The sequence below is a fragment of the Hordeum vulgare genome, chromosome 5H (assembly GCF_904849725.1).
Source record: "Hordeum vulgare subsp. vulgare chromosome 5H, MorexV3_pseudomolecules_assembly, whole genome shotgun sequence".
NCBI classification, from domain to species: Eukaryota; Viridiplantae; Streptophyta; class Magnoliopsida; order Poales; family Poaceae; genus Hordeum; species Hordeum vulgare.
Window position 1 is genome coordinate 494,346,823 of NC_058522.1, and position 11,912 is coordinate 494,358,734.

Below are 11,912 nucleotides of genomic sequence, written 5' to 3' on the forward strand. Positions count from 1 at the left end.
TTTGTCAAGAGAACCCCTTCACCAAAAGCTTCAAAGGTGTAGAAGATGACTCCGTCTGCATCAGACGTGAAGAAGACGAGGGCCGCGGAGAAGGAAGCCAAAAAGAGAAAGGCCTCCTCAGCAGAAGAAAACACTGAGGCCAAGCGCCTCAAAGCGCTTGAAGATAATGCTCCACTGGACCCTGTGCCCCTCAACGTCGCTCCATCTTATGAAATGGTCACCTTTGAAGACCAAGAGAAAGGGCCAGATGAGGAAATGAAGGATGCTGCATCTGAGGAACATACTGACGAAGAAATTCGTATTGACGACAGTCCTCAGCACTCCATTCCTCAGGAAGACACTGTACAAGGATCAGCTGCACCAGCTGATGAAACTGTCTCTGTCACCACGCAAGCTGAGGAAGAGCAAAGTGAAATTCCTCAAGCTGATGAAATTCAAAGTCCTGAGAAAAATCCTCAAGATGAGGAACAGGCTGACCAACTCCTCCACCTGAACAAGATCTACACACTGAGGCTCAGAATGAACCTATTCCTTCTCCGGAGCAGAACCCTCAACAGGATGCTCCAGTTGATGAAATTCCTCAGCCTGATGCCCAGCCAGATCCCATTCCTCAACATGAAGCACAACATGAGCAAGCTCCTCAGCCTGAAGCCCAAGCTGATGAAATTCCTCACCCTGAGGACAATGTTGAGGAAAATGCACTTGACCAAGACAATGCTTTCGTCGTGCTCAACCCCGAGACTGCAATTGTTGTCTCCCCTCCAGTTCCTCAGCAAAATCTTCAGCCAATGCAGCATCAGCCATTCTCCAAGCGTCCAAAGTTTCAAAAGGAGAACTTCTTTGAAGAACACATGTACTTCATTGGAGAAAATCCCTATGACAAGCCTCAAATCAGACATCTGAAGTTTTGGACGAGGACACAGCTGAATTACTATGCCTCTGTGCTGTGTGGAAGAAATAAGATATTCCAGCACAAGCATATTCCTCATGTTGAACTTGAAGCAATTCCATGCCTGGTTCCAGTCCTCAATGTTCTTCATGAAGCTGGACTGCTACCAATGTGCTCAGACATCTCTGATTGGAACAGTGAGCTCATTCTTCAGTTTTATGCCACTCTTCACATATCTGGCGATCCTGAAGACATTAACACCTGGGTGTTTGACTGGATGACACAAAACACTCACTACAAGGCTCCTGCTACTGAGCTACTGCGTGAATTGCCAGTATCAATTCCCTGAGAGGAGGTTGTGAAGCTTTATGGTGAGCGTGAGCTGCCCAACAGGATGATGGAAGTCCTCATGAAGCCTTTGGCTAAAGGGCAACCACCGAGAAAAACCTTCCTGTCCACGAACTCAAGTATGAACCAAGATCTGTTTACAGAATCCTCTGCAGCGTCCTTGCACCAATCAAGGGACACGATGATGAAGAAGATGGTGTAGGCCTCATGAAGAATATCCTCTTCAACATCATTCATGGTATTCCTATCAACTACCGCCAAAGAGTAGTATAAAAAACTACTACCACTGTGCCTACGGTACTAACGCTGGCACTAGCGGTACTACCGCTGTAAGTGCATCTAGTGCCCCTTAGTGATTTTGGTGGTTTGAAGACTTATAGGTTAAGTATCTAATGTGTTTATGAGTGTACACAGGATCTATAAGTCACTGAGGAGTTTGAAATATTTGAGGAATATCGACCCCTAAAAATGTATATCTTCGGTTGAAGAAATTGGTCTAAAGCTGAAGAATTGAATCGCAAAGAATCCGCGATGAAATTGATATTCCTCATGAAGATATTGAAATTGAGGAATTCGGTGTGTCCTGAAGAAAATCATTCTGAAGACTTTGAAGCATGAAGATTTACTCTTTCTGTTTTATTTTCTTCACACTTGAGTAATAGGAACACCATACTGTTAAAGGGGGTGGAAGTTACACTCTGGAATGAATTTCCTCATGATGCTCAACCCAAGCCTAATCCTACCAAAAGCCTCAAGTGAGGAATACGAGTGACATGAGGACTCTCACAGTTGAGGGTTCCGACCGTTTCGATAGCCACGCCACATCATTGGTCTTATCCACACCAACGGTCATATTATTTAAGGGCATTAGTGTCAAATCATGTCGGGATGCTCCCAGGCTATAAATAGCCGCCCCCACAACCATTAGCTGGTTGGCTGCTCCGTTAGAAACTGACACTTGTCATAAGAGCAACCCAATTCCTCAGAGTCTTCGAGAGAAATTTATCAGTGAGGAAATACCCCAAACACCAAACCACAAACTTAGAACCAAGTGATTGAGCATCACTGAAGAAGTTGTTCCTGTGTGGGACTGAAGCCTTTTACCTTTGAGGACTGTGCATCCTCGAGACGGTTAGGCATCATGGTCTAGAGCAATCCAGCAGTCAATTGTGGATCGCCGGGTGACCAAGTTTGTGAGGGTTTGGAAGTCTGCCCTGAAGACTTACCACGAGTGTTGGGTGAGGACTGTGTGTTCTTAGCCCAAGGAGAATACGGTAGGGACTGTGTGTCTTTTGGTTTCAATACCAAGCCACTCCAAACCAGATGTACGACTGTCACAGCAGTTGGAACTCGGTCATCAACTACTGTCTTCGCTGTGAAACGGGTTCTAATTCCTCAACCCTTTACATTTCTCAGATTATGTGTTGATGACTTTCACTGTGACTGTTTGAAGAATTTGCTGAAGACTTTCTCTGAAATTCCTCAACCCCAAATTCTTCACGCTAGTTAATCCTCATCTGTTTTCTGCATGCCTGCTCACTGTGCAATCTGTTTTCACATTCCTCACACTGAAAAACTGCTGTTGTGAAACTTTGCACTTCTGATCCTTTACTGTTTCCGCTGTAAGTTAGTCATCAGTGAGGGATTTCCTCAAAAGGAATTTCCTCAGTGATGAAATTCTAAAAATCTCCTATTCACCCCCCTCTAGTCGATATAATGCACTTTCAACCGCTGGACACAAAAACTGCCATAACTTTCGCATATGAGCTTCGAATCGAGCAAACTCAAGCTTGTTGGATTCAGAACGACAAGAGCTATCAAAACAGTGGATTCTGGACGACAAGAGCTATCAAGCTTGTTGGAAATCTTAAGAACATGCAGTTGTGAAAATGCCAATGTTATAGAGATGTGAGACCTCTATGAATGAAGAACCGACAAAAACTTCCAACATCGAAAACATCATAGAAGATGCATATGGAGTCCGTTTTCGATGAACTCGAGCTTGTCCTGAAGATGACCATAAGCTCTAAAACTCACAAAGAGAAACACGAAACAAGAACAAACAAATATAATGCAAGGATGCAAATGGTTTGAGCTCTCAACGAACGATACGATCAAGCTACTCACTTAAGAGCCCCCCTTGACATATGGTAATCTATCCTAAAATAGATAAACCTATCAAGGGCAAACCCGTACCTTGCACCTAGTCCTCTTGAGCTAGATGACGATGATCTTGGCTTCCTCAAGATGGACCACCTTCGTCGATTGTGTTGGTTTGATGAAGACTAGTTGATTGCTCCCCATACTCACTATGGGTGAGCCACTCTTCAGCACATCTTACAAGTCCATTGCCACCAGAATGGACGACAAGCTTCAAGCATGATATCTTCGTGATGCTCCACTTGAACTTGCACACCGCAATATTGATGACGATCACCACTTGATGTCATCCTTCATAGGTTGAATGAGATCTTCCTCTTAACGCAAACCCATGGGAACACACCTAATCCCACATAGAACTCTCATGAAGACCATGGGTTAGTACACAAAAGCGTTATGGACAATAGAGATTGTCATCAATTACCAAAACCACATATGGATAAATATGCTCTAACACCTTTGCTCATGTTGAATAAAATGAAGTGCATCGTGTCTACTACCATGCTGTAAATTTTTATGTCATCTCAAATCATGTAGCATATAGTTTTCTTACTGTCAATATGCCTTCAAGTTAAAAGAGTTTGTGAAAAATGTTTTTTGCACCAAGTCTCTAAATGTTATGTTTTATAGTCATCTTGTGAATTCCTACCATGTGATCCAAACAACTTTTATAATGTATTGCTATTGATATCAATTAAAATGGCACTCACAGTCGTAGAACTATGGCAGTGTCTTAATCACATCCAAAATAAAAAATCAAGTGTTTGAATCACACCTAATATAACAAATGATTTCTAACGGCGGGAGTTAGGCTAACCTTCTTTGTATGTGGCTGAAACTTCCTCCCACTGTACCATATTCAAAAGCTCATAACTTTACGGATGGAAATTTATGTCGATCATGAACATGCATGTCTTCACCTACCCCGCTCCATTCCTTAGAAGTGGTTGTCCTAGGTAGCTACAAGAGAAAGAAATTGCTCAAATCGTCCCGCCGCTTTAAAATCCCCAGTTCCAAACCAAAACCCTAAGCCTAGTTGAGCCAGTAAATGTCTTCGAAGTGAGCAAAAATGACTTAGGATCAGTTAGGGATTACAGTCAAGGAGCTAGGCAATGCATGTAATGATACGGAGACATTCAGGCAAGTATGGCACATTCATCATGCAAACAAAAGTGAATCAAAGATAAACTTGAGCAGTATGAAGACAAATGCAAATCAGATGAATGTCTTTGGTGAATGTCTTCATACAAGAATAAGCAAGCAATGGCTTCACAATACTAAATAGTATGTAAAGGAGTGAAAAGATAGAACCAACTGCTTGACGAAGACACAAGATTTGTGGACCAGTTCCAGTTGTTGTGACAACTGTACGTCTGGTTGGGGAGGCTGAGATTTAACTATAAAGACCTCATCTTCACCTTATTCCCCTTGAGCCAAGGTCTCTTAGACCTCGCCCAATCACTCTGGTAAATCTTCAAGGTAGACTTTTGAAACCTTCAAAAACTCGATCACCCGATAATCCAGAGTAACTCTTGGATGCTCTAGACCACGACGACTAACAGGCTAGAAGATCACAGTCTTTAAGGGTAATAAATCTTTAGTTCTCTTAGAACAGAATGACTTCGATGATGCTCAAACACTCTGGCTCTAGGTGTTTGGGTTTATCCTTGCACGATAGCTCTCGCTCTTAATGTCTTAGAAGTGGGACGCTCCAAAACGACAATAATTGTATAATAACTCTGAGTAGCCACCAACTTATGATGGAGGCGATGGGTTATTTATAGCCAACAGGCAACCCGACATGATATGACCGAAATTATCCTGGGTCAATGGCCAACCGACACATGTCACAGTGGTCGGATTTCAACGACTCACATGGCAACATTACTTGGGGTACAAGCAATGTTGACTCAACCAACTCTGAAAGAGATTTCTTCTTATTGTATTCACTCGAAGACATAGGTGTTTGGGTTGAGCATCACGTCAGATTCTGACTTCAATCACTTAGACCCCACTTAACAATATATTGGTTCATATGACTAAGGAAAGAAAAAAAGGAACTACCAAAAGACTTCGTCTTCACGTTTCATTAGCTTCATGCATATATCTTCGCGCACCATTGTTGCCTTCAACCATCTTCAGTGTCTTCAGATATTTTTAGGGGTCGTCTTCGATGGTTAAACCAAATCTTCATGGATTTTTATCCGTGTTATCCTGTGAACTCTCACAAACACATTAAATCCCTCAATCACGCTTGTCTTCAATACTCCAAAACCAACAAAGGATGGCACTAGATGCACTTACACATATGATCCAAGAAAATAAGAACATTGTTAGTTGAATAATAAAATAGCTAAGAAAGGCTTGAAACGTAGAAATCATAATATATTACTGGTTCTTACTTCTAGCGAAAGCGGAACGAGAAAGAGGGTTTATTGTGGGCAAAGATGTCGGACGTCCACGTGATACATCTGGATTGTCTATCGTTTTGTTTTTGGTTTGTGAGATTTCATACGCCTTATCAATTCTTCTTTTTTTAACAAAGTATAGAGCAAGTGTCACGTCTTCTTCCATTAAATACGCGTCATAAAAAATACCGAATAAATTCAGAAATACGAGTATCAAGACTTCAAGCCTGATGGACTGTAATACCACTGCCTTTCTATCCATCTAACCACGGGTTAATTGGTGCATTCTCATCAGTTCGCGGATGTTTGATGCACGTGTTGGATGACCGTCACCGTCACCGTCACCGTCATCGCACGCGCTCTAGAAAACCGCACGGAGGAAGACGGCGCGCGCCAGCCCACCCACTGCACCAGACCAGAGAGGGCACCACCGAAGGCGCGCGCCAAGCCCCAAGGTCAACGGCCCCGCTACGCATGCCCCCTTTTCCCCGCCGCTTCCAGGCTCTTGCTTGCGCTCCAGGCCACGCCAACGCAAGCCCTTACGTATCCAAGCCGCAGATCAGAGCAGAACCCCCCATGCCCACACCACACCACACCACAACGTGCGGTCGGCGCGTGCCCCCCCCCCCCCCCCCCCACACACACACACACATCATAAAGCTCCTCCCGGTCTCTCTCCGCCCATCCACCCCCGCCCCCAAAACAATCGCGCCCGTGAGTCGTGGCTGCTGCTACCAATCTGCCCAGCAGAGCCGGCTCTCGACACGCTCGCTCGCGCCGCGTTCGTTGCATGCGCCGGGCCGCCGCCGCCACCAGCAGGGTCAGGATCCACATGGCGGCGGAGGAGGTCAGGCAGGCGTCCGCGGCCGCCACGGCGGCCGAGGCGGTGCCGGCCCCCGCGGGCTCCCGCTGGGCGCGGGCCTGGCCGGCCGCGCTGCGCTGGATCCCCACCTCCACCGACCGCATCATCGCCGCCGAGAAGCGCCTCCTCTCCGTCCTCAAGTCAGTGCCCCCATATCCCCTACCCCTGTTCCTCTCCTCGGACCACGATTACTTGTTTTCGTCCACGATTACCACTTGTACCATCTGCACGATTAGTTGTTCCGCCTCTTCACTCCGCCATCCCACGATCCGTAACAGCTGATTGACCTCCTCATAGGGCCCAATTTTGGGGTTGCTGGACGACTTGTAGGGCTGTAATCCGCTCATCCCCCCACCACGGTTCACTGGTTTCCGAGCGTCGGGCGAGGGCGAGTGCCAAAGCTGTCTGCTTGTGCTCAAAACCATCCAGCCGGATACTGATTCTGCAGCCAATTCTGATGTTGAAGTTGCTACCTTCATTGATAGGACTATATCAGAGCAGTGTGTCACTTTGGGATCACTAAAGCCTGGATTTATTTATACGCACTACTTAATTTGAACTGTTCGATTGTTGTGCATATATAACACTCAGTTTCGTTTAAGCATGGAACCGGCGGCTGTTCTGTCTGCTTGTCAGTATTGTCTATTTGGTCTCATGAAGCCCATACAACAATATATAGCATATGTTGTAGTCTTTGATGATAATGTTGTTAATACTTGAAAGCATTGACGGGACTCCTTGACCATTAGTTGGATATTGTCCATTTGGTCTTTCTATTATACTGTTGAAAAGATATACTCATGAACTGCATGGTGAAACTTTGTTTGTTGTTGATCTGGTACTTCATTCCAATGCATGATAGCTTGGTCAACACATTGCTCTGTTTCGATTTGTGCAATAAGGATTTAAAAAAAAAAATCATTCTGTACCTGAACTCGCTAACGCCCTGAAGGGATAATGTTACGAGTTCGTTCCAAGACATAATATTGTATTACAGTACTACTGACATGGGACTTCACATCCCCGTTTTTTCGCCTACTTGGCCTTTAGTAGATATTCCATGTCTTCCTTTGTTTTATTGTAGATAGAAGAGTTACTATTTCATTATGCTGATACATGATGTAACTTTTTTTTATCTTCACAGAACTGGGTATGTCCAAGAACAAGTTAACATTGGCTCGGCTCCACCTGGGTCAAAAGTAAAATGGTTTAGATCATCAAGTGATGAGCCAAGATTCATCAATACAGTGACATTTGATAGCAAGGAGAATGCCCCCACCCTTGTCATGGTCCATGGTTATGGTGCTTCACAGGGGTTCTTCTTTCGAAACTTTGATGCCCTTGCAAGCCGCTTCAGGGTGATTGCCATTGATCAACTTGGGTAAGCTCTAAGAAAATCAATACACTATTGTGACTAATATTCCTCAATGTGGTGATTGAAGTAATTATATTTCCATTCCTTTGCTCACTTTTTCCCAACTGTTACAATTATCCTTGATACCTGTAGAAAAGAGACATTGGTCTAAAGAGTTTTGTGCATTGTAATATTTGCACACAATGTGTCTTCATACCCACAGCATACTAGGATATGATTCCTGACTTGTTCACATGCCACAAATCTAATTTTGATTGTTTACAATTATCGGTGTTAATGATGCTTGTTCTTGTAATTGACATAAAGAAAGAAAAATATTAGTGTAGATTCATTGATCTTAGAGTTCAAGATTTATGTTAGAAATTGAATCTTATCAGTGTGAGTTAAGAGGAGTCAATCGTGTCCTTTTACCTCTAGGTAAGGAAAATTAATATGATGATACATAAATGTTTGCCTACTATTAGGATATGTGTCATGGATGATAAAAAATGTTTTATACTGTTCTTGTAATTACTCCACATTGTTTGATGTTGCATATTGTTGAATTTTTCCTACCCTTTTGCAGTTGGGGTGGATCAAGCAGACCTGACTTCGACTGTAGAAGTACTGAAGGTTAGATACAGATACTTTATTTTAGTATGCTACTGGTTCCCCTCGACTGCCACTATCATTTCTGTTGTTGACCATGCCTTGGCATCAAATTTTATGGTGAACATCCTGTTTTATTTTGATTTTTGACGATCCTGCAAGCAATTGCTACTATGGGAAACCCATGTAGATTTGTTCCATCATATTGCTTTGTGATGTAGTTTCTGCTATATGCTTTTTTTTTAAACAACGAGTAACATGCTTCCTTTCGTTTTTTATTTTGGTCAACTTTGTGAACAGAAACCGAGGCTTGGTTCATAGATTCTTTTGAGGAATGGCGCAAAGCAAAGAACCTCAGTAATTTTATATTGCTCGGTCATTCTTTCGGAGGATATGTTGCGGCAAAGTATGCGTTACAGGTATATTTATAATTAATTTAGCAAGTGAAGCTACTCAACTGCTGCCTATGATAATTATACTAAAATGTATGCTTTATTTCAGCATCCTGAACATGTTCAGCACTTGATTTTGGTTGGTTCTGCTGGCTTTTCATCAGAAACAGATCATAGTTCTGAGAGGTTAACCAAGTTCCGTGCAACGTGGAAAGGCATGCTAGTAAACCATCTTTGGGAGTCCAATTTTACTCCTCAAAGAATTGTGAGGTAAGGCTAGGGCTTCTTCTATTTGTATTTTCATTTTTTTACCTAATAATGCAAATGAAGACAAGATGAAAATGTAAGCCTCTCCACTTCATAATTAGCAATCATCCATGTCTAGTTAAATTTGGTTAGTGCACGTACCTTAACAAAACAGAGCAATCCATCACCCATTTTAACTGGAAGTATTATGTAGCCAGCTGTGACCACCATATCAGACCAAACCTGCCAGCATGATTTTGTTAGGAAAACAGCAACGCATATTGAACGGAAGCTCCAAAAATAAGCTGCAATATTATTTGCTGTCAAATAGAGAAGTGCCAATTATTATCTGAAGTAACACGAATTAACAAAAATCGCAATCAAATTCATTCTGCTGTCTTAGAAGTCCATGAAGGCATCATATATACTCTGAACTGGCAGTCACAGCTGGGGCATATAACAACCTTGTCATGCTTCAGTCAGTTAAAATGGATGGAAGGGCTGGATTGCTCCTTCTATCGAAGTAAATGAGTACTACTCCCTCCGTTCCTAAATATAGGTCTTTTTAGAGATTTCACTAGGGACTACATACGGAGCAAAAGGAATGAATCTACGCTCTAAAGTATGTCTATATACATCCGTATGTAGTCCGCTAGTAAAACCTCTAAAAAGACCTATATTTAGGAACAGAGGGAGTATGTTCAAATTGAAGTAGAGATAGCTCAACAACGCAAAAATAATTTGAAGTGGAGATAGCTGCAACAATTCGAAAACTATCGGATTTCTTTATAAGCTACCTCTTTGGTACCTTTTGTACTGATGTCCGTTTGTTTTACTTAAACAGAGGATTGGGTCCTTGGGGTCCTGATTTAGTTCGGAAATATACCACTGCTAGGTTTGGCTCACATTCAACAGGTGAATTACTAACAGAACATGAGTCCTCCTTACTGACAGGTAAACATTTGTTGTTACATTAATTCTGTAAGTGCATTTTCTTAGATGATGCTTGTAATTGAACCTTATTGTTGCTTTCTTGTATATGAAGATTACATTTACCACACTTTAGCTGCTAAAGCTAGTGGAGAGTTGTGCTTAAAACATATTTTCTCATTGGGGGCATTTGCAAGGAAACCACTTCTGCACAGGTTAGCTCCTCTTCCTATGCACTTAGTTTCTTGGAACTGCCCCCCTGGTGATAACAGCATGTTCAATTATTATGTTTCTCAGTAATCATTAAGAATTTAAGATAAGAGCCCCTCCTATAATACTACCTCTGTAACTTAATATAAGACGTTTTTTGACACTACGACGGTGTCAAAAAACGTCTTATATTTTGATACGTTGGGAATATTATTTAGAACTGTATTTAATAAAAGTGAAAAAGGGTTGTGTGTGCGCCCAAGTAGCTGTGGAAAATCTGCTTTCGTTGATTGTGGCTTTTGAATCTTTAGCGGACAGGATGGAATTTGTTTCACATGTTCTTCCCTAGCATACTTGTTAATTTCTTCTCTCTTTATAGCATTAGTCAAGTAGATAAGATAACTATGGCTGCCAATAACCACTTATTCGTTACCATGAATAGATTTGAATTCCAGAATGGCTTATCTAGCGAAAAGTTTGAAAATCCGACTCTGTAACAAACTAGCTATACTACCAATTTTCGTCAGTATATTTGATATATAAAACATGATAAGTTAATGATCTTGTAGATGCAGTAATGTATTGACCAAAAGTACCAGAGTGAACTATATGCAGCGTAAATATATTTGTGATGTTTTCTCACTGGCCTATGACTTGCGACAGTGCATCCGACTGGAAAGTGCCAACTACTTTCATATATGGCCACGATGATTGGATGAATTACCAAGGGGCGCAGCAAGCACGCAAGGACATGAAAGTTCCTTGCGAAATCATCAGAGTCCCACAGGTCAGTTTTCCATTCTGGCAGTATGTGCCCAGCCAGCCAAAAGATTAGTATTGACGACATATACCTTAACTGCTATGCAGGGAGGACATTTTGTGTTTATAGATAACCCTGAGGGGTTCCACTCGGCGATCTTCTACGCGTGCCGGAAATTTTTATCTGGAGATGCAGAGGAAGGTCTCTCTCTTCCTGATGGCTTGATATCTGCATGAGGCGTCATCTTGTGTGATCTCGTACCGAATAGCGGTGTCAGCATAAAGCAAAGCTATACAACAATAGAAATGTTTTTGTATGTATGAATTGTGTGAATATGTCATTCATATGTGCTTGCGTACCAACAACACTAGTGAGACTATTATGTTTTTTTTTTTGCAGGTCTAGACATAATTATGTCATATATGTAAGATCTTCCTAGTCAGTTTTTAGGTCAAGTTGCTGTAAGTGATGCTCTATATTCTTTCAGGGCAACTTTATGTTTGCCTGCTACGAAACATCTTCACAGTATTAACTGCCGCTGTACATTTGCTGCAGTCATTGCTGCGTCGTAGCCATTTTTAGAAAGTATTTTGGAACAGTGGAAGTGCATTTTGGTGTCTTACGATGCTATTATCCTACCAGACTATTTTGGTACTAGTACGTCTACGAGTATTCTACAATTAGTCATGAGGCTGACAATGGCAACGTCCGCGGGGGCTGTTCCTGTCCCTGAAGGAGTTTTTT

General features: G+C 42.3%; 1 protein-coding gene across 1 annotated transcript; it reads left to right on the forward strand.

Moving 5' to 3' along the window:
* The first annotated feature begins 6,458 nt into the window (after window positions 1-6,458).
* LOC123399985 (probable 1-acylglycerol-3-phosphate O-acyltransferase) lies at window positions 6,459-11,700 on the forward strand. Its single transcript, XM_045094372.1, has 9 exons — window positions 6,459-6,807; window positions 7,812-8,048; window positions 8,608-8,654; window positions 8,931-9,049; window positions 9,132-9,292; window positions 10,113-10,222; window positions 10,314-10,413; window positions 11,072-11,195; window positions 11,276-11,700. Exons 1-9 carry the CDS (start codon window positions 6,596-6,598, stop codon window positions 11,402-11,404), a joined length of 1,239 nt encoding a protein of 412 aa, XP_044950307.1. The 5' UTR covers window positions 6,459-6,595; the 3' UTR covers window positions 11,405-11,700.
* The last annotated feature ends 212 nt before the right edge of the window (window positions 11,701-11,912 follow it).

What these genes read in the sequence shown, in the direction of transcription:
- LOC123399985 (XM_045094372.1), top strand. Translation starts at nt 6,596, where the DNA reads ATGCGCCGGGCCGCCGCCGCCACCAGCAGGGTCAGGATCCACATGGCG. An exon ending in CGACTGTAGAAGTACTGAAG is followed by an intron (nt 8,655 to 8,930) that starts GTTAGATACAGA and finishes CTTTGTGAACAG; the next exon opens with AAACCGAGGCTTGGTTCATA. An exon ending in AAATCATCAGAGTCCCACAG is followed by an intron (nt 11,196 to 11,275) that starts GTCAGTTTTCCA and finishes ACTGCTATGCAG; the next exon opens with GGAGGACATTTTGTGTTTAT.